Source organism: Oncorhynchus nerka, linkage group LG18 (genome assembly GCF_034236695.1).
Source record: "Oncorhynchus nerka isolate Pitt River linkage group LG18, Oner_Uvic_2.0, whole genome shotgun sequence".
Lineage (NCBI taxonomy): Eukaryota > Metazoa > Chordata > Actinopteri > Salmoniformes > Salmonidae > Oncorhynchus > Oncorhynchus nerka.
Window position 1 is genome coordinate 58,217,640 of NC_088413.1, and position 27,909 is coordinate 58,245,548.

At 42.5% G+C, this 27,909-nt stretch overlaps 2 protein-coding genes across 7 annotated transcripts; one reads left to right on the forward strand and one right to left on the reverse strand.

Moving 5' to 3' along the window:
* Positions 1-775: 775 nt before the first annotated feature.
* Positions 776-11,719, forward strand: LOC115146210 (ubiquinone biosynthesis monooxygenase COQ6, mitochondrial). Of its 6 annotated transcripts, none has more exons than XR_010459768.1 (9): positions 776-1,171; positions 1,723-2,360; positions 2,508-2,566; positions 4,307-4,433; positions 5,644-5,774; positions 5,893-5,993; positions 6,559-6,666; positions 9,345-9,511; positions 10,172-11,719. XR_010459768.1 is itself a non-coding variant. In XM_029688143.2 (8 exons), exons 2-7 carry the CDS (start codon positions 2,348-2,350, stop codon positions 6,626-6,628), a joined length of 501 nt encoding a protein of 166 aa, XP_029544003.1. In that variant the 5' UTR covers positions 776-1,161; positions 1,723-2,347; the 3' UTR covers positions 6,629-6,666; positions 7,578-8,872. The 6 variants fall into 6 exon arrangements, 2 of the variants coding, with proteins under 2 accessions (XP_029544003.1, XP_064860298.1); XR_003866109.2 differs by having other exon boundaries at positions 776-1,161; XR_010459770.1 differs by having other exon boundaries at positions 777-1,171; positions 1,723-1,781.
* LOC115146211 (ectonucleoside triphosphate diphosphohydrolase 5-like) lies at positions 11,545-26,574 on the reverse strand. The gene is made up of 13 exons (XM_029688148.2): positions 26,053-26,574; positions 25,583-25,662; positions 25,087-25,230; positions 24,634-24,709; positions 22,420-22,455; positions 16,384-16,472; positions 16,200-16,279; positions 16,017-16,078; positions 15,724-15,825; positions 14,794-14,937; positions 14,520-14,576; positions 13,450-13,565; positions 11,545-13,329 (listed from the first exon to the last, which is right to left on the reverse strand). Exons 1-13 carry the CDS (start codon positions 26,318-26,320, stop codon positions 13,246-13,248), a joined length of 1,338 nt encoding a protein of 445 aa, XP_029544008.1. The 5' UTR covers positions 26,321-26,574; the 3' UTR covers positions 11,545-13,245.
* Between the last annotated feature and the right edge of the window lie 1,335 nt (positions 26,575-27,909).

The following is a 27,909-nucleotide window of genomic DNA, read 5'->3' on the forward strand; positions in this document are numbered from 1 at the left end:
AAAGGAAGACATTTTGATTATATTCCAAAAACACCTCTTCAAGAAACAACTCTCACAGTGAGAAAAACCCAGCTATTTTTATTTTCCACAGAACTGACAAATATGAGGAAAAAAACAGGAGAAAAACTCCAGCAGCACATGGTGTGAGCCTGCGCAAGGGTTACCCTAGCAACCAAACTCCTTCTCCTAACATTAGCAGAGAGGTATTCTTATGTCTATGGTGTTAACATAGTACATGCTAAACTACTGTTTTAGGGCAGAAAAATAGTATTGTTTCACAATGCATAACTACAATCAATTGTGAGATGAAAATATAGTGGAATGTTGAAAAATAGATATTAGAAAATAACCTGATGCTCGTGCACGATAGAACTACCGTAGACTTATTCCAGCGCAACATTCTTATCCCCTTCTTCCTGCTTCACAATAAAGACAATCATATATCGACGTCATATATCCACACACACTGTTACAATGTTATAACTTTAGAATTACTGGATAATGTTTAGCAAAACCAAGATATTTGACTCCACCCCCTGCAGCCCTCTAACGTTTGATTGGCTGAAGTAAAAGCTTGAGGTATCATGTTCATACATTTTAGGAACACATTTTTAATGCAAACGGCGTGTTAAACTGTATCTCTTGTACATTGCCCTTCTGAATTCGGTTTTGAATTATGTTTTAATATGAATAGCACCAAAGTGCAGATAACTTGTGAATACAACTAGTGCGGTTCCTTGTTGTGATTGGTTAAGCAGTACAGGAAGTACCTGCCTCGGTTACATGGTTTTTTTCGCCTTTGTTACATATATATATAAATATACAACATGGCTGGATTATAGAATAGCCATCGCTGCGAATAGGACATGTGCAAGGCGAGTTTAGTCCTGATTAAGAACATCCCAACAATACAGTTGGAGTTGTTTTAGGGTTAGACGAGTCCCACGTTACGTTGTTTTAAAGATGCATAGTCTCACTAAAGCAACGCTGGTTTTAAATGGAATTGGGCGGCGGTGTGTTGCTATGAATCGTTTTTCAGGAGCAAGAATCATTTGCAGGGGACTCGCGTGTGCAGCAGAACATGAGGAACATGAAATGAGCTTTATGATGTTAATATATCTGGAGGAGGAATGGTTGGGACCGCTATGGCTTGGTCTTTACGTGAGTCGAGGTGATCTCCTGAAGCTGCCAAGAGACAGCCCAATCTTCCCCTACAGTTGCCACCTCTAAACGTATTTCTATAGCCACAACATCATAAACCCCGCCCATGTCTACAATTTATCTACATAAAATACAATTTTCAACTAAATCTTAACCACACTGCTAACCTTAAACCGAACCCTAACCTGAAATTAAGCACATTTTTTTTGCCAATTTTTACTTTGTCGCAGTGTCATCTGATTTTGTGGCTGTGTCATCTGATTTTGTGTTTGTATAATCCGATTTTGTGTTTGTATAATCCGATTTTGTGGCTATAGAATTGAGTGGAAACCCCTCTAAAGTATTTGTCTTAGTTCTAGGTTGCTTAAGTAAGGTATAATTAAAACAAACATGTAGAGGAACTTTTAAATTTCTTGTTCTCTTTAAAACCACAAGTGGTGCCAAAATGTAGGCTATAACAATGCTTCACTGCTCTGAACATCATATCATTAGATAGTCTGTCTGTTTATCATTTTGGACGCAGCATCAATCAATTTCATAGATCCTCATTATTTTTGACAGGCACGGATCCAAGCTTGGAGGGGAAGAAGATTCTGCTGCTTGAGGCAGGCAACAAAAAGGTGATGGACAAGGTCCCAGACGCCTATAGTACCAGAGTCCGCTCCATCAGCCCAGGTTCTGCCACCCTCCTCAGTGGTACACAATTAGCAGCTCTGTTTTCCATTGGCAGCTAATAGCATCCGAAAAATTGCGGAAACCTCTCTGCCAGCAGATACACATGGCTACAATAGTATGAGGTTCATAAAGAACAGTAGGAGTGAATAGTTGTTTATATCCAGTTTGGTAGTCAACATTATTGCCAGGGTTGGTTTATCCAGTTAATATGGACAGTATATCTTATCCAATGACAACATAGCTCTTGTTTGGGGGGCCAGCTTGCTGTCTGATTGAGCCTATTTGAGGTGTGGCTCAGTAGAAAAGGGTGTCAGGAAGTCGGTTAGGGATCAGTCCCATTCTGTCATGTCGCACATGCTTAGCAGGGATCATAGCTGGCCTCTAGTCTACATCAGTCATTGATGGGATCCTCTAAACTATTATTCATGTCTCCTTGGGTTTTACTTGACACACTGATGATGAACTGCATGTCAATAAGGAAGTGAAAGTAGTGATTTGGATACCCATCTCTATGTCATGCCCAGGTAAATTGACTTTGCCCACTTCATATCTCATTTGATCAAATTCCTTTAACAAGTCATTATGGTGCTTGTATGCCTCATACATAACATTCCTACATTTTATAGATGAGCATCTTGTAGTATATAAAATAGTGTGTGTGTGCCTTTCAGGTGTTGGAGCATGGAATCACATTATGAACACGAGATGTAAGCCCTATCAGAAGATGCAGGTCAGTTTTTGGAAACTCCACTCTACCACAAGCACTAAAGGTATTTTTTTAATTTGAAAAACCCTTTTATGTAGATTGTTAGTTACACCACTATATACTTACTTCCTTGCGTCAGTAACTTGTCTGGCTATATGTCATCTCCACTGCCATTTAACCTCCACTCAATCATGTACTTTGCTGAACGTGCTGTACAATGCCATTTTCCTCAGGAATCTATTTGTTCACAACAAACCCAATAGTGGTTTAAAACACGCGTTTCGTTCAATCCTCTGCCTAATTTATACATCCTCATAGGCCATGCAAATGCAAGGGTGCTTTCAAACCCAAAAGACAGGAGGAGGTACATTTAAAAAGATGACTAGAACTCCCTGGCTTGGTGAAAGGTTTGGTTTTCCTTCTGGCCACAGTGGCAGAGTGTTTATTTATTAGGAGCACATTTAATAGGAAGAATAAATTTATTTGGCAGCTTTGACTAGGCACTCATTCTCTGTGTCTACTAATTATAAAGATTCATGTGACAAACAGGAGGCAGGAGATGAAAGATGACAGGATGTGTGGATGTCAGCAGCAAAGTGACCCTGTTTTACAGCTGTGGGTAGAGGCTGAGTCCCTTCTGTAAGATGTGGTCAGTTTGTATCAAAGACCAAACCTCAGGGTTTCACTCATGGCCAAGGATGTCATCATAAAATGCCATATGGTGATTATGGTGATATACCTCTCCCATAATACCTTAACTGCTCTGCTCCTTTTTCTGCTTGTTTGTTTCCTGATGCATATTACAAGGATAGAGGAGCAGTGCGTTGAGGTTAACCTAAAAAAAAGATCTTCACTATCCCAAAAAGTTAACTACTGTCTTAAAAAGGAAATATAACCTGAAATAGGGTTTTGAGAAAGGAAAGGTTTCCCTATGAGTCATTAGTAAGCCATTTCCAATGTTCTCTCCCTTGTCTGAGTGTTAGGATGGAAAGATAAACAGGTTTTAAAGCTCCCGTTTGGGGATTTCTCCTAGCAAAGAGGACAATAAGTACATAGCAACAAATTTGTTATCAACAGAAGTATTATTTTTCTCCAACTTAAAAACTACTTGCAGTTTGGTTTCATTAAATCTTTCAAGCAGCCAACCACTTCTCACAAGTTGCAAACCCACCACCATTAGTGGTTTTCTTGTAGAGTAAAACCCACTACTTTATGTTGGAAAAAAGTAGTTTAGCTGTGTTACTTTTGAAAGATAAGGTCTGTCACCTTGGTAGCAAAGCCATCAGTCCTACATAAGCATAAACACTTTCTGCGTTGCATGGACCGTTTCGACCGTTTCAGAAACCATCTCAGACAGTCTCAATTGTGAGCCACAATTATGTTTTCGTTCTGACTCTCAACTGTTTTGGGATACATGAACAAATATTTACTTGCTCAGTAATGTTAACTAATGTTTTACTGTAGCTTACTTATTTGTTGGGCCAAGAATATTGCCATAAATCAACATCACTAATGACCTTTCATCGTGCTTCAGTAAACTTCCATAGAACCAAGTCAACCATAGAACCAGAAGGGTGTTGGTGACCTTCCTAGAACTTAGTTTGGTACTTGAAGTAGTGGCTGCCAAGTTCTGGCTGCAGATGAACAACTTTGATGTGTTCAGTTCAATGAGGCTGTGCTTCTTTGGCCCGGCTAAATATAGGGAAAGGGGGTGCATTTAAAGATAGAGTTGTAGACCACAGGGATAATTGGTCTCTCATTTAGGTTTGGGATGCCTGCTCAGATGCCCTGATTACATTCGATAAGGAGAACCTGCAGGACGAGATGGCATACATTGTGGAGAACGACATCATTGTGGCAGCCCTAACAAAACAGCTGGAGAATCTGTCTGGTAAGAAAAGCAGCTTCATGTACAGTCCAGTTGCATTGATGATTTTCACATGAAACCCTCTCTATGCACCAGCAGTGATGTGACTCTCCTTAGAAGACCTCTTGATTCCATTGACATCCTGTTAATGAGCACTGGGTCTGGCAGCTCATGTAATGTCACCACATTTGTTCCATCCTGTCCCTGTGTTTTATTTATTTGTACTTTCCCCAGTGTCTGTTTTTAAAGACCAGTGCAGCTCTTGGACACATCCAGGTTTTTCCTGCTATTTCAATCAAGCGCCATATTCCCAGTGTGCCAGTGAAAGCACTCCATAGACCCAGTGCCATGGGAAGACACGTGCAGTGGTCCAGTGACCTATTTAATATTGACATGTGCTTCCACACCATGAGGATGCTAAAGTGCTGACGTTGTATTGTTGCTGAAATTAGACAGACTTTTTTGAGGTTCACAAATGAAACTTGAGCACTGCTGTGTGATCGACTGTAAAACTGCATATTTATAAACAGCCTTTTTAACATTTTGCACTAAACAGATTTTCCTTACATGCATGAAGTTGGTCCTCTACTTTCTTTTTTCTTCCTTTGTTCATGATGTTTCTCTGCTTCTGAGGAAGTACATGAAAAGCATGCACTGAGCCAGCTGGTTTGTAGTAACTCTGCTCTCCAATCACTGCAAGCCAATATTTGTCACTCGTGTTCAGGACTAGTAGTCAATCTGCGGATGGGAACCTCTTCAAGTGGGCAAAGCCAAGTGTAATTCCAGATCCTTTCTTGTTCGGGATGACTGGCTACTGATATTCCAAGAAAGTGGGAGTTTTTAGTGCAACCCCAGCATGCTGGCAGCAAGTGGAAAGTGTGGCATGGTCGGCTTGTAGATAAACACTATTAGTCAATCCTATGCGGCAAGCCAAGACCATTTAGAAGATTGTCAATGTGAGCCTCGGCAACTGGTCCCTGGCAGAGAGGGAAACCAATGGTGTTTTACGAGGTGGTTTGTAGATCCTCCACCGCTTTAGTCACTTACAGCCAAACCTTACTCTCTCTTTTTCCTTTTTGGAGGGAACAAGTAGCAAAGCCTTAATTAGTGTGACCAATGCTGGTCCCTTTCTTGTTTAGTGAAAATAGGGGTACGCATTTGACCTAAAACAATTCTCTGTGGCGAACCCAGGCTCTGCTTTTGACCAGCTGTTTCTCTGTGTTTTGTCTGTCAGATCAGGTGAAGGTCCAGTACAAAACCAAGGTGGTGATGTACACTTGGCCCAAGTCTCACCAGGTTGCTGAATCCATCCCCTGGGTTCAGGTCACCCTGGCCAATGGACAGACATTTCAAACCAAACTACTGGTCAGTCCAACAGCTGAGTAGTAACTCTTTTATTTTATGAATGTTGTGAATGTTATTGTTTTTTAGCATTTGACCATGATGCTCTAGGCTATAACCACTGTGATTGGCTGTTTTTCAGATTGGAGCAGATGGGCCAAATTTGATGGTGAGGCAGGAGGCGGGGATACCCACGGTCAAGTGGAATTACAACCAATCAGCTGTTGTGGCTGTCCTGCATCTGTGAGATCACCAACACACCATGTATTACCATATAATAACACCTAGAGGGATACTCTATTATTTTCATGTTTTACAGTATTTATCAAATGTATTTATAAAGCCCTTCTTACATCAGCTGATGTCTCTGTACAGAAACCCAGCCTAAAACCCCAAACAGCAAGTATTGCAGGTATAGAAGCACGATGGCTAGGAAAAACTCCTTAGAAAGGCCAGAACCTAGGAAGAAACCTAGAGAAGAACTAGGCTATGAGGGGTGGCCAGTCCTCTTCTGGCTGTGCCAGGTGGAGATTATAACAGAACATGGCCAAGATGTTCAAATGTTCATAAGTGACCAGCAGGGTCAAATAATAATAATCACAGTGGATGTCGAGGGTGCAACAGGTCAGCACCTCAGGAGTAAATGTTAGTTGGCTTTTCATAGCCGATCATATACCCTTCTTATACAGCCAACAGAGAACAATGGACCCATAGCAATGTTACCGGTAAGTGTATGTTCAAAATGCAAATGATCTTTTTGCTGTTCCTTCTTTTTATCTGACATCCCCCTTCTCTCCTTTGGCTGTAGTTGTCGGACACAGAGAGCTCTTTGGTGTGGTCGACTAGCCACCGCCTCGCTGAGGAGCTACTGCAGCTAGTTGAGGAGAGCTTTGTGGACACCATCAACTCTGCCTTTGTGAGTCAGGCCTGACCCCACCAAATCAGCTAATGGCAATGAGGAACAAGTGCCAAAATACAGCAGAGAGAGAAATGGATATCTGATATATCCATATGTGATATGAAAATAACATTTATGAATGGAAATGCTCTTGTTAAAATACCAACATATGCACACTGTAAGTGCACCAATGAACCAGTTAGCCAATACCAATGGGTGCACTTGTCACTGTTCTCTATCTACACTACATCATACGTGTAGACAATGCCAACGTTGCCGGCCTAAAGTTGCTTTCCCAAGCCGGCTATTTTTACTGGTCCTGCCAATAGGGTCACCACGGTTCAGTCATGCTTGCTTTCAGGCCTGGTTCGCTAATTAAACCTGTGGTCTGCCAGTGTTGGTCATTACTGCATGGAATGGTTTTCAAACTTAGCTAATTCAACAGCATGGCCTGACCAGCTTCTTCTTTTAATTAGAAAGGCTCCTGTAATGCCGCCAAACCATTTTGTTAGAAAGGAAAAGTACACCCACTCTGCATTTCTGCTCTAGTTTGCATCTTTGTTAACTTCTTCTCTCTAATTGTCTACCACACCCCTCTCTATCTTTTCTGTACCGCCCCCTTCTCTGTCTGTCTATTCCTCTACCCTCTGTTACTGCCTCTCTTTCTCTGTCTCTTCCTTTCTGGCTTGATCTCTTCCTCTGTCTGTCTATTCCTCTACCCTCTGTTACTGCCTCTCTTTCTCTGTCTCTTCCTTTCTGGCTTGATCTCTTCCTCTGTCTGTCTATTCCTCTACCCTCTGTTACTGCCTCTCTTTCTCTGTCTCTTCCTTTCTGGCTTGATCTCTTCCTCTGTCTCTCTCTTCCGCTCTCCCTTTGTGTCTTCGTGTCTCTCTCTGTCTCCCTCTATCTGTGTCGTCTTTGTCTGCCAGTGGCGTGGCAAGAATCGGCCCAAAAAGCCGGGTCATGTTCCTCCTGGGCATGGGCCACGCATCAGAGTACATCAGGCACCGGGTGGCCCTCCTCAGGCAAGTCATCACTCATCCCTGTGGGACACTGAGTTATTGAACTTCACATCGGTTTGCCTTGGAAAACCATGACTTATAATTCACTTGGAATTTTGTAAATAGAAGGTTTATATGCCCTTATTCTGTAAAGGTATAAAAGGGTCATAAAAACAATCATTATCGACTGCATCTAAAAAAGATTGTTGGTTAATTCCTCAGCTCAATCATTGGTATTTCTGTTTATTTGAAGGGAATGCTTGCTCTGGTCCTACCCCATAGATGTAGTGACTAGGTCCTACCCTGTAGATGTGGTGACTATGTCCTACCCCGTAGATGTGGTGACTAGGTCCTACCCCGTAGATGTGGTGACTAGGTCCTACCCCGTAGATGTAGTGACTAGGTCCTACCCCGTAGATGTGGTGACTAGGTCCTACCCCGTAGATGTAGTGACTAGGTCCTACCCCGTAGATGTAGTGACTAGGTCCTACCCCGTAGATGTAGTGACTAGGTCCTACCCCGTAGATGTGGTGACTAGGTCCTACCCCGTAGATGTGGTGACTAGGTCCTACCCCGTAGATGTGGTGACTAGGTCCTACCCTGTAGATGTAGTGACTAGGTCCTACCCCGTAGGTGTAGTGACTAGGTCCTACCCCGTAGATGTAGTGACTAGGTCCTACCCCGTAGATGTAGTGACTAGGTCCTACCCCGTAGATGTAGTGACTAGGTCCTATCCCGTAGATGTAGTGACTAGGTCCTACCCCGTAGATGTAGTGACTAGGTCCTATCCCGTAGATGTAGTGACTAGGTTTACATAGTTTTCTTTGCAGGGATGCAGCACACTGCGTCCACCCTCTAGCTGGCCAAGGAGCCAACCTGGGCTTTGGGGATGTGGCCTGTCTCACTAACTTTAAGGATCTGGGTTAGTGACTATACTAAACAGACACAAAACACAGCAGACATAGCCAGTGGTTTCTCATAAGCTTTTCCCATAACCCAGGCTAGGACGCTTGCTGTTGTTCTTGATTATAAAAAGAACCGGCTTTCCTCCAAAGTTTATTCTTTTTTTTTCTCCCATTCTGCCAAGGACTGTACATTGCTTTTTCATAGAAATGGAAATCCTGTTATGTGAATCTTTTATTTGTTTTATTTTGAAGTCAGAATAGCTCCAATGTATTGACTGAATGCAACAAAAATTAAAATAAAATGTTCACAGACCAGAATATGAAACTCTTTCCTCCATGATATGTAACCCCTGGTGTTTTGCTCTACTCTGTGCTGCGTTGTGCAGGGGCCATGTAACCCCTGGTGTTTTGCTCTACTCTGTGCTGCGTTGTGCAGGGGCCATGTAACCCCTGGTGTTTTGCTCTACTCTGTGCTGCGTTGTGCAGGGGCCATGTAACCCCTGGTGTTTTGCTCTACTCTGTGCTGCCGTTGTTTTGCAGGTGCCATGTAACCCCTGGTGTTTTGCTCTACTCTGTGCTGCGTTGTGCAGGGGCCATGTAACCCCTGGTGTTTTGCTCTACTCTGTGCTGCGTTGTGCAGGGGCCATGTAACCCCTGGTGTTTTGCTCTACTCTGTGCTGCGTTGTGCAGGGACCATGTAACCCCTGGTGTTTTGCTCTACTCTGTGCTGCGTTGTGCAGGGACCATGTAACCCCTGGTGTTTTGCTCTACTCTGTGCTGCGTTGTGCAGGGACCATGCAGCATCTGTTGGAATATGAGGCGGAACGGCAGCGACACAACCTGCCCATGATGGCCGCCATCGACCTGATGAAACGACTCTACTCAACTAACGCTGCCCATGTGGTTCTCTTACGCACCTTCGGTCTGCAAGCCACCAACACACTACCAGCCATAAAAGTATGCTGTCTCTCTCTTTACTAAAGTGAACCCCCAACTCTTCGATCACACAACACTTGTTCAAGTAGAATTGATCACTTCTTGAACCCCCAAGGTTGGGTCATCTCTCAGCAGTAATCCCCACCTTTGGCTTTGCCCATGACCCCACCCTCTTCTGATTACATGGCTTTTTACTTCAGCACTGCCTATAATTTCCATGGTCGAGAACCTACTACTACAGCAGCTAAGTTTAGCCCCAAATTTAGCGTTACCGAAAGTGTGTGGGTGGGGTGCAGGGCTGGCCCCGGGGCTGCGTTACGGCGGTATTGACTTGTGTTTTCACACCCCTTTTATTACAGACCGCTCATGTGAAATGGCTTTATTTCATACTAAGTGATTCAGACCAAAGCAACCGTAACTGGTTGTAAAGGCATTTCCCCCCTGGAGACCCAAAGTTATGCTTGACATTTTTCCATATTAAATGTTCAGTTTACCAGTTTACAGATATCGCATACAGAGGTTTGTTGTGCCACTTTTTATGCAGACAGGAAAGATGCTAGTAATTGGATTTAGTAACACTTGCTAGTGCTATACGCAGATGGATAAGTATGGATGGATGGATGGAAATGGATGTTTTAGATTTGTGAGTTGATCTGTTGATCTCGTTCTTTGTCTCTCCAGGAGCAGATCATGGCGTTTGCAAGCGAGTAACACGTACACTGGTCCTGAAGTGGCAGTTTGACGGGACTCCAAAGATGATATGCCACTGTGACTTTGTGAATGGAATGTAAAGTGTAAATTAATAAAGTTATATATTATGCTCTGTTATTACATGAACATCGCTATACCTGCATGTCTTTCTTTGTGTGTTGATGATTTTGGAAACTTCCCCAGCATCATTCTGTATCACAGTTTCACAATCTGTTGGAATTTTTATGACAGAAAATTTGTTTCAGAAAACATGTATTTAAAATGTTTTGCAAATGTATTGAGAATGAAATGCATAAATATATAATTTACTTAAGTATTCACCCCCCTTGAGTCAATACTTTATAGAAACACCTTTGGCGGTGATTACATCTTTGAGTCGTCTTGGGTATGTCTGTATCAACTATGCAGTTCTGGATTTGTGGATTTTTCTCCCATTCTTTCGGGCTGATTTTCTCAAGTTCTGTTAAGTTAGATGGGGAGCGGCGGTGAACAGCAATCTTCAAGTCTTTCTACAGATTTTCAATGGGATTCAATTCTGAGCTTTGGCTGGGCCACTCAAGGACTTTCACATTCTTGTTCAGAAGCCATTCCAGTGTTGCGTTGGCTGTATGCTTGGGGTCATTGTCCTGTTTGAATGTAAATCTTCACCCCCAGTCTGTTGTTTGCACAGGTTCTCATCAAGGAGTCTCCCAGTCCCTGCCACTGAAAGGCATCCCTATAGCATGATGCTGCCACCACCATGTTTCACGGTAGGAAAGGTGTTCGTCGGTGGATGAACTGCCTGGTTTTCTCCAGACATAGCGCTTTGCATCCATTCCAAATGGAAACATTTTTCTCTCACCAGACCACAGATTCTTTTGCCTTATCTGTCTTTCATGTGCCTTTTTGCAAACTTCAGGCATGCTGTCATGTGCTCTTTTTTCAAGAGTGGCTTCCGTCTGGCTCTCTCCCTTAAAGCCCAGATTGGTGAAGTGCTGTAGATATTGTCCTTCTGGCAGGTTCTCCCATCTCAGCTAAGGAACTCTGTGGTTTGGTCAGTGTTCATTGGGTTCTTGGTCACCTACCTGACCAAGATCTTTCTTGTCTGGTTGATCAGTTTGGTCTGAACGCCAGCTCTAGGCAGAGTCTGGGTAGTTCCTTAGAAAGAAAATACACAGACAGGTGACCCAATCAAGTAGCGACATCTCAAAGATGATCAATGGAAATTGGATGCATCTGACTCCAATTTGGAGCGCATAGCAAAGGGGTGTAAATACTTATGTAAATGAGATATTTCTGTATTTCATTTTCAATAAATTTGCTAACATTTCTAAAAATAAGTCTTCATGTTTCAGCCTTTTGTGTGTAGATAGGTGTGATTATTATTTATTTTCATTCAGGCTGTAACATGGAATAATTCAAGGTATGAATACTTTCTTAAGGCACTGTACCTGTACACTAAGTACACTTTTAATATTTTATTCAAACATACTTGTATAATGTATGTTTTACTTGCACCAGGTTTTCATAAAATGTGATTTACATGATCAGTTATCCAGCAGTTCACCTTAACTTTGAACATTATGCAGCAGAAATAAAGTTCTCTTTTGCAAAGTCAAAGCAGTTACAGTCTGGTAAGTATTTTACTTATACAGGTTTACTTTGTAGTATTATATACAGCAGTAGTTATTGTACATATTTGCTACTGAACATATAGCGGCTATTGTTGAATAGGCTAATGCATTGCATTAGAGCAATTATACAGCAAAGTTCATTTTGTACAAATTGCACCAGCATTCAAAATAATCAGGATCTGAGATTTAAATATTTGTACAGTTCACAAGAAAATTCCAAACAGTATTAATAAGCATGTATGTGCCTTGCACCTAGAGCTATATCCGCACAACTGAAAGATTTATGGGTTTAAGGTCTTTGATATACCAGACATGCTTCTTAGGGTGTATGTATCAGTCTATGGATGATGTAGTACTAGAAGGATATTGAAATGACTGGTTGCTGAATACAGCCACAAGCCAAAGCTACATTGTAATTTGGAGAGGGTCATGTAGTCTTGCCACGGGTTGATCGAACAATGACCATTTAGTGCTCCACTGTAGACAACACAAATAACGCAGACTTTACCAACAGTCAGAAACACAAAGCACTCACTTTTCTGATTCAATTCAACTGGCCATTCTACACAAGGCCACATCTACTAAGGCTGCACTTTCAAAACATAGGCATCAACGTCATAACGTATGTATTCATATATCAAATGCAAGACATACTCAGTGAGAACACTACCATCTCAGCCTCTCTGTGCTTTACTTGCCCCCTGAGTTGTGGCAAATTGGTCACCTCCTTTAACATTGATGAATATGTACAACTCTGTAGACAACATCCAAGCAACAGTTCTCAGCTACAGCATAGGCAGTTAAAGTGTTATGTGCAAAGTATGAGGGGAAACGTTTCTGTTTACTTAACTTCAATGATATATTGCTTAACTCTTGTGAGGGAAAATATCTTGTTCACCTGTCCTACAGTATGATGTACTGGAAATATATTTCCAGATAGAATGAGTTGCATTCAGAGCTATGACTGAAGGTTGCATTCCTGCAACTTATTTTCTCTCCAAATATTCCACTGTACATTACAGTGCACTCCAGGACCACAGTAAGCACCAAAGTTCTCTAAATACCTGACTAGTTGCAGTGCTTCTAACAACTCTACATGCTCAAAGGTAACCAAATAAGACTGCATTTCAGGTCAGACACCCCGAAGGAAGCGCATATACTGTATAAACGCTTGCTTTACAAAAATAAAGTCAACTCACTAATTATGGATGAAACATACAGTAGAAATAGCTGTCCTTCATTATAAAAAATATAGTGATTTCTTTGTCAACAGTTCTTGGATTATTTGCAGGAGGGTGCTGGGGACGGAGGGGAGGGGTTGGCTGGAAAAGCTTGGCAGTGCTGCTGAGCAGGTGGGAGGGATGGTCGGGGGGGTGCCCCCATTAACAGGCTGTCCCTCTCAGTGCTTGCAGGCAGGTAGAATAGCTGCCCTTAGTGGATGTTGAGGTTGTTGAAGTGATCGAATGTGGCTCCCAAGGCCCAACTTGTCTCAACATTGTTCACCTTCTTGGCGAGCTGTGGATCAGAACAAGAAAAAAAACATACAAAATAAACCATCATGTTAAGTTGACCTATTAACCTCTTGGTGCCTGTCCCCTCCCTGTGTGCCCAGTGACCTGTTCCTGACTGTCTCACCTGCAGCACTGTGTTGTCCTTGAAGCCAAAACCCTCCTTCAACAGGCATGTGATATATGTCATATCCATGCAGAGGAAGGGGCTGATGGGACGGTACTTGGTCATCTTGTTGCACACTTAAACAAAAACAAGACGGCACTACATTAACAGCAACTCACATACCACTGGCAGAAAGCAGAGAGCACAGGTGGGTGTATTTAGAGATATCTTGTGTCATGTTCAAAGTGGGGTCAAGCAGCACACAACCTCTAACCCGCGTGCCACATTATAGAAAGCTGGTCATCTTGTTTTGTTTATTTAGTTTGTTTAGCTGACTGAGCAAGGGGGTGTGAGAAGAGTCAAGGGTCAACACATGTTGGTGAATCTGGGGGTGGGAGGCCGAGCCAAACAGACTAGCTGTACACAGCGTGTCTCTCTCAGTCTCAGCCCCCGGGTCGGGTTGGGTGTTGTGTGGCTGTCAGGTACAAGGTACAAGAGACAGAGCTCAGAGCTGCCCAGGTCAACTGCCTGCCAACCTGCCCAATGCCAGACGTGTTCATCGAGACCATGTGAAAGTGTTCTCACAATGCAAATAGACTTTACATAAGACACCAACTCACTCCTGCTAGCTGTAAATCTAGCACAACATGGGCATTTACTCTAATGGATTAACCAAGGCTATATGTCCATCTAACGTGTCAGGACACTTAGTCAATTATGTGTAAATGTCTTAGGTAAATGTCCAAGTGTATATAGAATATTAATGTATTTGTGTATGCTCCAAGAACAGTTAAGAATCAGACATTTCATCTAATGGTCCTTGGTTATATTGGAAATGGCAGAAAAATGTGCCAATGTTAGGTTAGCTGTGTCAAGAAGAAGTTTGGCCACAAACAAGGTTGAATATTTGTGTGAGTTCAAACAGCGTGTATTTTTGCAGGCAAACTTTGTGGGGTAAGGAACTGATATTTTGTGAGGCCTTGTGAGATTGTTGGAGTCTAAAATAAACACCAACATTTCTTGATTGTACACTGTGTACTGTATCAATATAGTCAACATGTGTCTAAGAGAAAAGCCTAGGACTCTCTCACCTTCTTTGGCTCTCTTCTTGAAGTCCCTGACTTCTACCATACCACCCCGACTGCCATCTGGAAAACAAAAACAAGACTAGCTTACTTCTAGTGATCTGCTACAACAGTTGTCATTTCAGTTTTCCAAGCATAATCATGAAAAATGCAGTAAATGTATTTGAGTAGAAAACAATTAAACCATTATTTTTATTTAAACACTTCATATCATTGAGGATTTACTGGATGCAGACTGAATGGGGATTGTGTAGCTGTCCTGCTCTGTGTGTCTTCTCACCAATGAGGCCTGACTCCACAGCTCTGTCAAAGTAGTAGGAGAAGGCGTAGAAGATGCTGCTGCCCTTTATCTCGAATGGCTGGTGCACGATGCCTTTCACCACCCTCATCACCTCATAGTAACACAGCTTGTACCCTGCATAGCCTGGAGAGAGATCACATCCTTAGTATCTAACACAAGCTGTACTCAATCTTCAAGGTAGGTATCATATTTAGATTACAGCTTTATGTCAGCTTTATGACAACAAAACACCCAAATCAGTTGTTATCAAGAATAATTCAAAATCAGCACCAACAATAAAATATTTATTTTCAAATGAGAGTGAAATAACTGAGTTTGCTGCATGCTTGTGGTGGAATGCACTGGGAGACCCTGGAGCCTCTTTATGATGTCAAAATGGGGTTGAAGCTATGGGCTCTCAAGAGCGCGACACTTGAAAAACCCTAAAAGTACACTCACAGCATCCTGGGATTGGTTGGTTACAACCAGGGAAACCAAGTGCTGACAAGAGTAGCACTTAGCATAGGCCTGTTGGGTGATCTATTTTTACCACATAATTGTGAGCGGTCAACATCAAGCCTTTCGTTACACAGAGAAATAACATCTCTGGGACTAACCCAGTATCTTTTGGCTACATGACTGTGGTATGGGAGTGTTGCATTATTTGCGGAGTAAACTGACAATTTTCCTCTCATTTAAATACAAGGTTTGCTGTATTATAACTGTTGAAAGTCTGGTTGCAGAGAGAAAGAATGACAAAACATGCATTTTGCACCACAGTGCAGCCTGCTCCAGTGGAAAAATGTTCCCAACTCTTACTCAACTAAACTCTTACATTGAGCTATCGGAGACAGAATAATTGATTTCTAGATTAGAGGATTATGTTTTTAAATGATGTTATCGAAATGGTAGGTTTTATTTTGCGCTTACCATCAGGAATTCCGCTAACTTTGTAAGTGATTCCACCAAAAGTCCAGTCCTCTCTGAACTTCTTGGGTAGACAGGAGCTTGTGAAAACTTTCCACTCCAGACCTGAAAGAATAAACCAGATTGGTTATAGGATTGTCCATTGTCCCCCCGAGGATGACATTTAAATAGTGTCTGATTTATAGAAATCTTAAGTGTGTCTTGCAGCATTATACAAATCTATTCATCTGTCATGAACAGATGAATGACTGCAGATAAGCTTGCATATCTAAGTAAATATGCCCATTTTAAATTACCATCAGCTCCCAAAGCCCCAAGAGTTGCCAATCGAGCAGCTACAAGTCCATTTCCAAGGTAGCTGAACGAGGACAGAAATTCAGAATACATTCATGACCATGCCAAAGTAATGTGAGTATACTGTTTTGCATTGTATGCCATGACATATAAAGTACCTGCTGTACCAATGGTTGATTACAAACCTGTGAGTGTAGAGCTGTAGAGTGTTATTGAACATGTTGATGTTGGCAATGTAACTGGCTGGGGCGGTGAACACTGTTTTCTATGGGAACAGAGAGAGGTGTTCAGTAATATGTCATTAAATAGCAATAGTTCTCTCAATCTTTGAAAAACGTCACTAACAGTGGAGTTCAGTTGAACATTTACCTTTGATTTTGGAAGGAAAGTGATCTGGGTAGATCCTCCACCCAAGTCCAGGATACCCACTGTCTTCCTGGTCTTGGCATACAAGTGACCTAAAGCAAACAGATGGAAAGTCAAACACACAGAATTGGAAATAGAAAACTATAGACAGGATGCTATCCATCATCAACATGATATAAACAGAAAGTAGAACATACACGTACTGTACATTGACCACATACTGCATTTAGCATTCATTCATATTCCAACCACCCGCCTGAGACAAAGACTGGCATTCTAACAGATACAGTGGGGCAATAAAGTATTTAGTCAGCCACCAATTGTGCAAGTTCTCCCACTTAAAAAGATGAGAGGCCTGTCATTTTCATCATAGGTACACTTCAACTATGACAGACAAAATGAGAAAAAAAATCCAGAAAATCACATTGTAGGATTTTTTATGAATTTATTTGCAAATTATGGTGGAAAATAAGTATTTGGTCAATAACAAAAGTTTATCTCAATACTTTGTTATATACCCTTTGTTGACAATGACAGAGGTCAAACGTTTTCTGTAAGTCTTCACAAGGTTTTCACACACTGTTGCTGATATTTTGGCCCATTCCTCCATGCAGATCTCCTCTAGAGCAGTGATGTTTTGGGGCTGTTGCTGGGCAACACGGACTTTCAACTCCCTCCAAAGATTTTCTATGGGGTTGAGATCTGGAGACTGGCTAGGCCACTCCAGGACCTTGAAATGCTTCTTACGAAGCCACTCCTTCATTGCCTGGGCAGTGTGTTTGGGATCATTGTCATGCTGAAAGACCCAGCCACGTTTCATCTTCAATGCCCTTGCTGATGGAAGGAGGTTTCACTCAAAATCTCATGATACATGGCCCCATTCATTCTTTCCGTTACACGGATCAGCCGTCCTGGTCCCTTTGCAGAAAAACAGCCCCAAAGCATGATGTTTCCACCCCCATGCTTCACAGTAGGTATGGTGTTCTTTGGATGCAACTCAGCATTCTTTGTCCTCCAAACACTACGAGTTGAGTTTTTACCAAAAAGTTCTATTTTGGTTTCATCTGACCATATGACATTCTCCCAATCTTCTTCTGGATCATCCAAATGCTCTCTAGCAAACTTCAGAATGGCCTGGACATGTACTGGCTTAAGCAGGGGGACATGTCTGGCACTGCAGGATTTGAGTCCCTGGCGGCGTAGTGTGTTACTGATGGTAGGCTTTGTTACTTTGGTCCCAGCTCTCTGCAGGTCATTCACTAGGTCCCCCCATGTGGTTCTGGGATTTTTGCTCACCGTTCTTGTGATCATTTTGACCCCACGGGGTGAGATCTTGCGTGGAGCCCCAGATCGAGAGAGATTATCAGTGGTCTTGTATGTCTTCCATTTCCTAATAATTGCTCCCACAGTTGATTTCTTCAAACCAAGCTGCTTACCTATTACAGATTCAGTCTTCCCAGCCTGGTGCAGGTCTACAATTTTGTTTCTGGTGTCCTTTGACAGCTCTTTGGTATTGGCTATAGTGGAGTTTGGAGTGTGACTGTTTGGGGTTGAGGACAGGTGTCTTTTATACTGATAACAAGTTCAAACAGGTGCCATAAATATAGGTAACGAGTGGAGGACAGAGGAGCCTCTTAAAGAAGAAGTTACAGGTCTGTGAGAGCCAGAAATCTTGCTTGTTTGTAGGTGACCAAATACTTATTTTCCACCATAATTTGCAAATAAATTCATTAAAAATCCTACAATGTGATTTTCTGGATTTTTTTTCTCATTTTGTCTGTCATAGTTGAAGTGTACCTATGATGAAAATTACAGGCCTCTCTCATCTTTTTAAGTGGGAGAACTTGCACAATTGGTGGCTGACTAAATACTTTTTTGCCCCACTGTATTCAGGGCCTTCAGAAAGTATTCAGACCCCTTCACCTTTTCCACATTTTGTTACGTTACAACCTTATTCCAAAATGGATTAAATAAAACAAATTCTACATCAATCTACACACAATATCCCATATTGACAATGCGAATGTATTAAAAATAAAAAAAAACTGAAATATCACATTTACATAAGTATTCAGACCTTTTACTCAGTACTTTGTTGAAGCACCTTTTTTATGCAGTGATTACAGCCTTGAGTCTTCAAATCAAATTGTATTAGTCACATACACATGGTTAGCAGATGTTATTGTGAGTGTAGCGAAATACTTGTGCTTCTAGTTCCAACAGTGCAGCAATATCTAATAAGTAATCTAACAATTCCACAACAACTACCTAATACACACAAATCTAAGTAAAGGAATGGAATAAGAATATATACATATAAATATATGGATGAGCAATGACAGTGGCATAGGCAAGTTGCAATAAATGGTATAAAATACAGTATATACATATGAGATGAGTAATGCAAGATATGTAAACGTTATTAAAGTGGCATTATTAAAGTGACTAGTGATGCCTTTATTAAAGTGGCTAATGATTTCAAGTCTGTATTTAGGCAGCAGCCTCTCTGTGTTAGTGATGACTGTTTAACAGTCTGATAGCCTTGAGATAGAAGCTATATTTCAGTCTCTCAGTCCCAGCTTTGATGCACCTGTACTGACCTCGCCTTCTGGATGGTAGCGGGGTGAACAGGCAGTGGCTCAAGTAGTTGTTGTCCTTGATGATCTTTTTGGCCTTGCTGTGACATCGGGTGATGTAGGTGTCCTGGAGGGCAGGTAGTTTGCCCCCGGTGATGCGTTGTACAGACCGTACCACCCTCTGGAGAGCCCTGCGGTTGTGGGCGGTGCCGTTGCCGTTGCCGTACCAGGCAGTGATACAGCCCGACAGGATGCTCTGAGTTGTGCATCTGTAAAAGTTTGTGAGGGTTTTAGGTGACAAGCCAAATTTCTTCAGCCTCTTGAGGTTGAAGAGGTGCTGTTGCGCCTTCACCACACTGTCTGTGTGGGTGGACCATTTCAGTTTGTCCGTGATGTGTACGCAGAGGAACTTAAAACTTCACTGCTGTCCCATCGATGTGGATAGGGGGGGTGCTCCCTCTGTGTTTTCCTGAAGTCCACGATCATCTCCTTTGTTTTGTTGACGTTGCATGAGAGGTTGTTTTCCTGACACCACACTCCCGAGTGCCCTCACCTCCTCCCTATAGGCTGTCTCACCATGGTTTTTAATCAAGCCTACTACTGTTAGGTTGTCTGCAAACTTGATGATTGAGTTGGAGGCGTGCTTGGCCAAGCAATCATGGGTGAACAGGGAGTACAGGAGGGGGCTGAGCATGCACCCTTGTGGGGCACCAGTGCTGAGATTCAGCAAAGTGGAGGTATTGTTTCCTACCTTCACCTGGGGGTGACCCGTCAGGAAGTCTAGGACCCAATTGCACAGGGCAGGGTTGAGACCGAGGGCCTCAAGCTTAATGATGAGCTTGGAGGGTACTATGGTGTTGAATGCTGAACTGAAGGCAATGAACAACATGCTTACATAGGTATTCCTCTTGTCCAGATAGGATAGGGCAGTGTGATGGCGACCTATTGGGGTGGTACACAAATTGAAGTGTGGTGACAGGTAAGCTGGAGGTGATATGATCCTTGACTAGTCTCAAAGCACTTCATGATGACAGAAGTGAGTGGTACGGGGCGATAGTCATTCAGTTCAGTTACATTTGCCTTCTTGGGTACAGGAACAATGCTGGCCATCTTGAAGCATGTGTGGACAGCAGACTGGGATAGGGGGAGATTGAATACGCCCGTAAACACACCAGCCAGCTGGTTTGCGCATGCTCTGAGGACGTGACTAGGGATGCCGTCTGGGCTGGCAGCCTTGCGAGGGTTAACACTTTTAAATGGCTTACTCACGTCGGCCACGGAGAAGGTGAGCCCACAGTCCTTGGTAGCGGGCCACGTCGGTAGCACTGTATTATCATCAAAGTGGGCAAAGAAGGTGTTAAGTTTGTCTGGGAGCAAGACATCAGTGTCCGTGATGTGGCTGATTTTCTTTTTGTCGTCTGATTGTCTGTAGACCCTGCCACATACGTCTCATGTCTGAGCCATTGAATTGTGACTCCACTTTGTCCCTGTATTGATATTTCGCTTGTTTGACTGCCTTGCGGAGGGAATAACTACACTGTTTGTATTTGGCCATATTCCCAGTGACCTTTCCATATTTATATGCGGTGGTCCGCGCTTTCAGTTTTGCATGAATGCCGCCATCTATCCACAGTTTCTGGTTAGGGTAGGTTTTAATAGTCAGTGGGTACAACATCTCCTATGCACTTCCTTATAAACTCACTCCCTGAATCAGCGTGAATAGTCCTTATCACGGGTACATCCTGTTTGAGTTTCTGCCTATAGGAAGGGGAAAGCAAAATGGAGTCGTGGTCAGATTTGCCGAAAGGAGAGTGGGGGAGGGCCTTGTATACATTGCGGAAATTAGAGTAGCAGTCTTCTTGAGTATGACGCTACAAGCTTGGCACACCTGTATTTGGGGATTTTCACTCATTCGTCTCTGCAGATGCTCTCAAGCTCTGTCAGGTTGGATGTGGAGCGTCACTGCACAGCTATTTTCAGGTCTCTCCAGAGATGTTTGATCAGGTTCAAGTCTGGGCTCTGGCTGGGCCACTCAAGGACTTTCAGAGACTTGTCCCGAAACCACTCCTGTGTTGTCTTGGCTGTGTGCTTAGGGTGGTTGCCCTGTTGGAAGGTGAACCTTCGCCCCCAGTCTGAGAGCAGGTTTTCATCAAGGATCTCTCTGTACTTTGCTCCCTTCATCTTTCTCTTGATCCTGACTAGTCTCCTAGTCACTGCAGCTGAAAAACATCCAAACAGCAAGATGCTGCCACCAACATTCTTCACCATAGGGATGGGGCCAGGTTTCCTCTAGATGTGACATTTGGCATTCAGGCCAAAGAGTTCAATCTTGGTTTCATCAGACCAGATAATCTTGTTTCTCATGGTCTGAGAGTCCTTTAGGTGCCTTTTGGCAAACTTCAAAGCAGGCTGTCAAGTGCCTTTTACTGAGGAGTGGCTTCCGTCTGGCCACTCTACTATAAAGGCCTGATTGGTGGAGTGCTGCAGAGATGGTTGTCCTTCTGGAAAGTTATCCGATCTCCACAGAGGAACTCTGGAGCTCTGTCAGAGTGACCATCAGGTTTTTGGTCACCTCCGTGAACAAGGCCCTTCTCCCCCGATTGCTCAATTTGGTCAGGCAACTAGCTCTAGGAAGAGTCCTGGTAGTTCCAAACTTCTACCATTTAAAAATGATTGAGGCCACTGTTTTCTTGGGGACCTTAAATGCTGCAGACATTGTGTGGTACCCTGCCCCAGATCTGTGCCTCAACACAACCCTGATTCAGAGCTCTGCAGACAATTCCTTTGACCTCATGGCTTTGTTTTTGCCCTGACATTCACTGTCAACTGTGGGACCAGACAGGTGTGTGCTTTTCCAAATCATGTCCAATTAATTGAATTTACCACAGGTGGACTCCAATCAAGTTGTAGAAACATCTCAAGGATGATCAATGGAAACAGGAAGCACCTGAGCTCAATTTCGAGTAACATAGCAAAGGGTCTGAGTACTTATGTAAATAAGGTACTTCTGTTTTTTATTTTCAATACATTTGTCAAATTAATTATTAATTGTAATTTTTTGCTTTGTCATTGTGGGGTATTGTGTAGATTGATGGGGAAAAATATGTATTTAAACCATTTTAGAATAAGGTTGTAAGGTAACAAAATGTGGAAAAAGGGAGGGGATCTGAATACTTTCTGAATGCACTGTAGGTCTGTGGCCACCGAGAGGAAGAAAAAGGCTATTGTTTGGGCCATAGGATAGGTTTGAAAAGAAATCTCCTCTTATTACACAAACACTGCGTGAAAATGGAGGGAATTTTACATCCCATCGTGACCAGATGGTGGCCAACATGACTCAATACAAGACAGTCAGACAAAGACAGGAGTCTTTCACTGCCCGGCAACTGTGTACAGTGTAAACCTCAGAAATGACCCCCCTGACCATTAACACCACCTTAGCAAAACATGAGCAATGCCTTACCTGTCAAAAAGTTCACCGTTACCCAGGCCAGGACTCCTACGAGAGAGAGTAGATGGAGAGAGTGTAAACATTCCCTTGAACAGAATCATGTGCAATTGTTGCCTTTGTAGTCTTGTAGTTGGAAGTTACCATACATATTGCCATTTGAACACATGCATAGAGGACAGACTGTACTGTCAGTTCAGAGATTGGAGTTTTTAAAAATATAATTTAGCAGCTGTGCTACATTAGTAATATTTGTCTGGCATGGATAGACCAACCCAGGTAATTACTACTGTCTCAGATCTCATGTTATGGTTCTCATAAAGTGAGTCTAATGAATTGCACATCTGATGAAACAGGAGTTAGTGCGTGTGTCTTAATGAGTGATGTGGAGGATCACTTAATATTGGGCGTGGGAAGGGAACTCAGACAAGGTTATTTAGTTGCTCTATGAGGTAGCAATAGAGCTCTTATGAGGAAAGAGTTGGTATATACAGTGGGGCAATAAAGTATTTAGTCAGCCACCAATTGTGCAAGTTCTCCCACTTAAAAAGATGAGAGAGGCCTGTAGTTTTCATCATAGGTACACTTCAACTATGACAGACAAAATGAGAAAAAAAATCCAGAAGATCACATTGTAGGATCTTTAATGAATTTATTTGCAAATTATTGTGGAAAATAAGTATTTGGTCAATAACAAAAGTTTATCTCAATACTTTTTTATATACCCTTTGTTAGCAATGACAGTCTTCACAAGGTTTTCACACACTGTTGCTGGTATTTTGGCCCATTCCTCCATGCAGATCTCCTCTAGAGCAGTGATATGTTGGGGCTGTTGCTGGGCAACACGGACTTTCAACTCCCTCCAAAGATTTTCTATGGGGTTGAGATCTGGAGACTGGCTAGGCCACTCCAGGACGTTGAAATGCTTCTTATGAAGCCACTCCTTCGTTGCCCGGGCGGTGTGTTTGTGATCATTGTCAAGCTGAAAGACCCAGCCACGTTTCATCTTCAATGCCCTTGCTGATGGAAGGAGGTTTTCACTCAAAATCTCACGATACATGGCCCCATTCATTCTTTCCTTTACACGGATCAGTCGTCCTGGTCCCTTTGCAGAATAACAGCCCCAAAGCATGATGTTTCCACCCCCATGCTTCACAGTAGGTATGGTGTTCTTTGGATGCAACTCAGCATTCTTTGTCCTCCAAACACGACGAGTTGAGTTTTTACCAAAAAGTTATATTTTGGTTTCATCTGACCATATGACATTCTCCCAATCTTCTTCTGGATGCTCTCTAGCAAACTTCAGACGGTTCTGGATGTATGTATGTACTGGCTTAAGCAGGGGGACACGTCTGGCACTGCAGGATTTGAGTCCCTGGCGGCGTAGTGTGTTACTGATGGTAGGCTTTGTTACTTTGGTCCCAGCTCTCTGCAGGTCATTCACTAGGTCCCCCTGTGTGGTTCTGGGATTTTTGCTCACCGTTCTTGTGATCATTTCGACCCCACGGGGTGAGATCTTGCGTGGAGCCCGAGATCGAGGGAGATTATCAGTGGTCTTGTATGTCTTCCATTTCCTAATAATTGCTCCCACAGTTGATTTCTTCAAACCAAGCTGCTTGCCTATTGCAGATTCAGTCTTCCCAGCCTGGTGCAGGTCTACAATTTTGTTTCTGGTGTCCTTTGACAGCCCTTTGGTCTTGGCCATAGTGGAATTTGGAGTGTGACTGTTTGAGGTTGTGGACAGGTGTCTTTTATACTGATAACAAGTTCAAACAGGTGCCATTAATACGAGTGGAGGACAGAGGAGCCTCTTAAAGAAGAAGTTACAGGTCTGTGAGAGCCAGAAATCTTGCTTGTTTGTAGGTGACCAAATACTTATTTTCCACCATAATTTGCAAATAAATTCATTAAAAATCCTACAATGTGATTTTCTGGATTTTTATTCCTAATTTTGTCTGTCATAGTTGAAGTGTACCTATGATGAAAATTACAGGCCTCTCTCATCTTGTTAAGTGGGAGAACTTGCACAATTGGTGGCTGACTAAATACTTTTTTGCCCCACTGTACTAACCACCTGGTTTGACAATACTGCAGTGTTTTGCTAATCTAAACAATGTCTGCAATTAAATGATTGAATGAGATTCACTCTTTACCAACATAACCAAAATACCACAGTAGCGTAAAATAAAATTAGAGAGATGTTGTTGACATACCAACATAATGGCATACCTTCATTTGTTCCATTCATTATGGAGACACTGTTGTTTGGTACAAAGAAGGGGGACTCGCCAAAAACTTCCCGAACCTACATAGACAATTTATGGTGAGAGTGCATATTAACAAAGAACATCCTGTATAAAGACAATAAGAACAAAACATGAAGCTAAAATACCATTATATCTCTTATATCTAGACTCAGGAATCATTCATTTGTCTGAGAATGATAGAATTCAAAAACCACAAGCATAGCTAGAGTAGCTGCATTCATTTAATAATTCAATTTAATATTTCAATTGACATATTCCACTACATTTTGCACAGTGATGGCCACCAAAAAGTCAGAAGAGTTTTCCCCGTTCTTTCAAGGACACTTGTAAGCACTTAGCGGTTTCTCGACCCTATCCTTGGCGGGACGGGTCATCCCTGTGCCAAACTGTCTGAGGGTAGAGAAAACGTGCATACCTCATCCAGCAGAGCGTTAGCCTTCTCCTCGGGTAGGAGGCGGAGCCCGGCTGTGGCTTTCAGGACCACCGGGGTCTGCTTCCACTCATGTTCTGGCACCGTCTTCTTGGCCACCTTCAGCAGCGCTCTGATCGTGTTCCCACCCTGAATGGGATAACAGGCATTAACAGATGAGCATGGTCGCCACTGGAACACTCTCAGCATATCCGTGACCAAACTAGGCTGATATGGATATTTCAACAGTGAATTAAGTATATAACGGCATTAACATATTCAGTTGATTAAAGGGTTGATATGTTTGTCCACATATGCTGTTCACATCAGGTTTGTAAAATGTAGATCAAGAAAGTAAAGATCAGACGTAGTGATAGCATCAGCAGAATCAGTTCATGTAATTATACGGTCTACATCACATTGCAGACTGTAATGTGGACTGTGGACAAACCTCCTAATTCCCCCAATCCCTAAATGAGAAAATGATAGACATGATACATACCTCTTCAGGCTTATCTTTATAGGCAGACAGACCAGGCTTCACTGCATGATACATCTCATTGTCCAGAACTGGCAGCTCAACTAAAAAGAGAAATAGTGGATGCATTCAAATGTCAAACAAGATGAACATGTGAGATAATAGAATTCTGTTGCATTTAGGTCTGCTTTTAAATTAGCTTTGTTGCCTCAATCACTCCATTACTTTACAATCGCTGATGTTTAGACAGAGTAAATACAAAAACAAATTCCCTTCTAGAGTCCATTGGAGGTCTGTTTTTAGAGATTTCAGTCACACTAACTACAACTCAGCTTGCTCTCTCCCCATGCTGACGGCACATGCTTGTGTTTACACCACTGAGCGAATGACCCAACAGCAAACAGACTCTCTGGGAGACCGCTGAGTGTAACGCCCTATTGGCTCCTGAGGCAGAGAGTGAATGAGATAGACAGAAAGAGAGAGAAAGCACTCACCAGGGTCTTTCTGAATAAACTTGTAGATGTGGATACGGGTGCCTGTGCTCCCAGCATCGAACATGATCCCATAGAAAGTGCGGCTGTTGACAGGTTGGGAGACCTCAGGCAAGACTTCAGGCAGGAGGTTTTCGGGCAGGAGGTTTTCCATGTTAGCAGAGTGTTCGTGGTGGACTGTCTGGCGGTGATAGTAGGTTGCCTCCGCTTGGAAGTTCCAAGCCAGAACCCACATGCACATTACTGTAAGGATTAGCATCTGAAGAGACATCGTTTAACACCCGAAGAAACACTGATGTTTTTGTAAAAGCTAAGCAAAACACGTTACAGTGCCTTTTTCAAGTTAGTCTTCAGAGGAGCAGCACAAAATGCAGTGGCAGCTTGCAGAGGTGATGAGAGGGAGGCAACCGGAGAGGCAGAAGCAGTGGGTAGCAATGCACACTCAGGACTGTCTGGTCATCTGTTTACAGTATATAAAGACATAAGGGCTTGGTGTGGGGCCACACCATCATAGGCCATCCACCAATCCTGTTGCGTTCCATCTCAGTTCCTTCAAGAGTCCCCCCTTCCGAAAGAGCTGAATACTGAATACCTGCTTATCAGAATATTTTATTCCTAAACTGGGTAACACTAAACCATTTTTTTTCTTAATCTTTAGTGTGCAGACTGGAGCCAAAAATCCCCCTAAAAGAAGAAAGAGGATATATCAAGACATCAATACGACTGGCTTGCAGAAACTTGCAGCAATGTTCTTAAAATACATTTTATTGGTGTATTTAATTAAGACTTACGTGCAAACTTGCCGATTACAAAAATTCCTTCCCTGTATCTTGACTTTTACATGCACACTTCAGTTACTTAAATTTTCCTGAATTAGCTTAATTAGCATGATGTCAGAACTAAGTTATTTTATAGTAGATTACTTATTTAAAACTCATTTTGCTTGCACTCATTAGTATTTTGAAACAAAACTTTATAACTAAATATAAATATAATAGTTATTTCATAACTGATTCAAATGTTTGTTTTTCTAGTCTTAGTTTTAAAAAAGCGTATAAAGAAAAGTAGACAATCTAATATACTTTGGGACTCTATGGTGAGGATATAAAATGGCATTAAAATCATTCAAATTAGGAAACCCCAAATGCTTCAGCAGAATTTGGAAATTGAGACGGAAAATATTAGTCATTGCGGGGTAGAGGAGTTGCAAGATGGATTGTGCATTACTACCTGACAGCCAAAGTTGCGACAGGCAAGATCATTTTCTCTGGGTATGCACAAGTCATTTTTTGCGTGTACTACATTCCGAACCTATCATGACATGTGAAAATGACCACATTAAAACATATGCTGCAACCCTTTAAACCCCAAACAACCTTTCACAAGAGATGTGCAGATGCAACTTGCACTGCAACTTACATAAATGCTGAAAGAATGTAAGCAATAATCTCACTCCTACTCATCCCTGTGCTAACCACAGGCTTTCCTAGGAAAGAAATTTAAAGCAAGTTTCACAGGAGAAACCATGAAAAGCATGAGTGGCTGCTCTCAGTTTTAGGTCTGTGGTTGCCTGGTTGGCAGGCTTCTTTAACCAGTCTATCAGCAAAAGTATTCTAATGTACTGTTCAAAGTTTCCAGGTGGGAGAGAGGCAATAACGATGCGCTTCTGCAGCTCAGCAAAGAGGCCCTTCTAACTCAGAGACCTCATATGAACTGAGCTTTGCACCAGAGTGAGATTTCCTTCACTCAGTCCCCACGAGAAGCTGCAGCAACAGTGAACAAAGACTGGGCTGAAACATGTAGAATTTGTATATTTCTAGATGCAGGCTTGCTGAACTGGTCTCACCCAACTCTGCTTCT

What these genes read in the sequence shown, in the direction of transcription:
- LOC115146210 (XM_065004226.1), top strand. An exon ending in AGCCCTATCAGAAGATGCAG is followed by an intron (nt 2,567 to 4,306) that starts GTCAGTTTTTGG and finishes TCTCTCATTTAG; the next exon opens with GTTTGGGATGCCTGCTCAGA. An exon ending in ACAGCTGGAGAATCTGTCTG is followed by an intron (nt 4,434 to 5,643) that starts GTAAGAAAAGCA and finishes TTTGTCTGTCAG; the next exon opens with ATCAGGTGAAGGTCCAGTAC.
- LOC115146211 (XM_029688148.2), bottom strand. Translation starts at nt 26,320, where the DNA reads ATGTCTCTTCAGATGCTAATCCTTACAGTAATGTGCATGTGGGTTCTG. An exon ending in AGTTAGCGGAATTCCTGATG is followed by an intron (nt 14,938 to 15,723) that starts GTAAGCGCAAAA and finishes ATCTCTCTCCAG; the next exon opens with GCTATGCAGGGTACAAGCTG. An exon ending in CAAGAAGAGAGCCAAAGAAG is followed by an intron (nt 13,566 to 14,519) that starts GTGAGAGAGTCC and finishes TTTTTGTTTAAG; the next exon opens with TGTGCAACAAGATGACCAAG.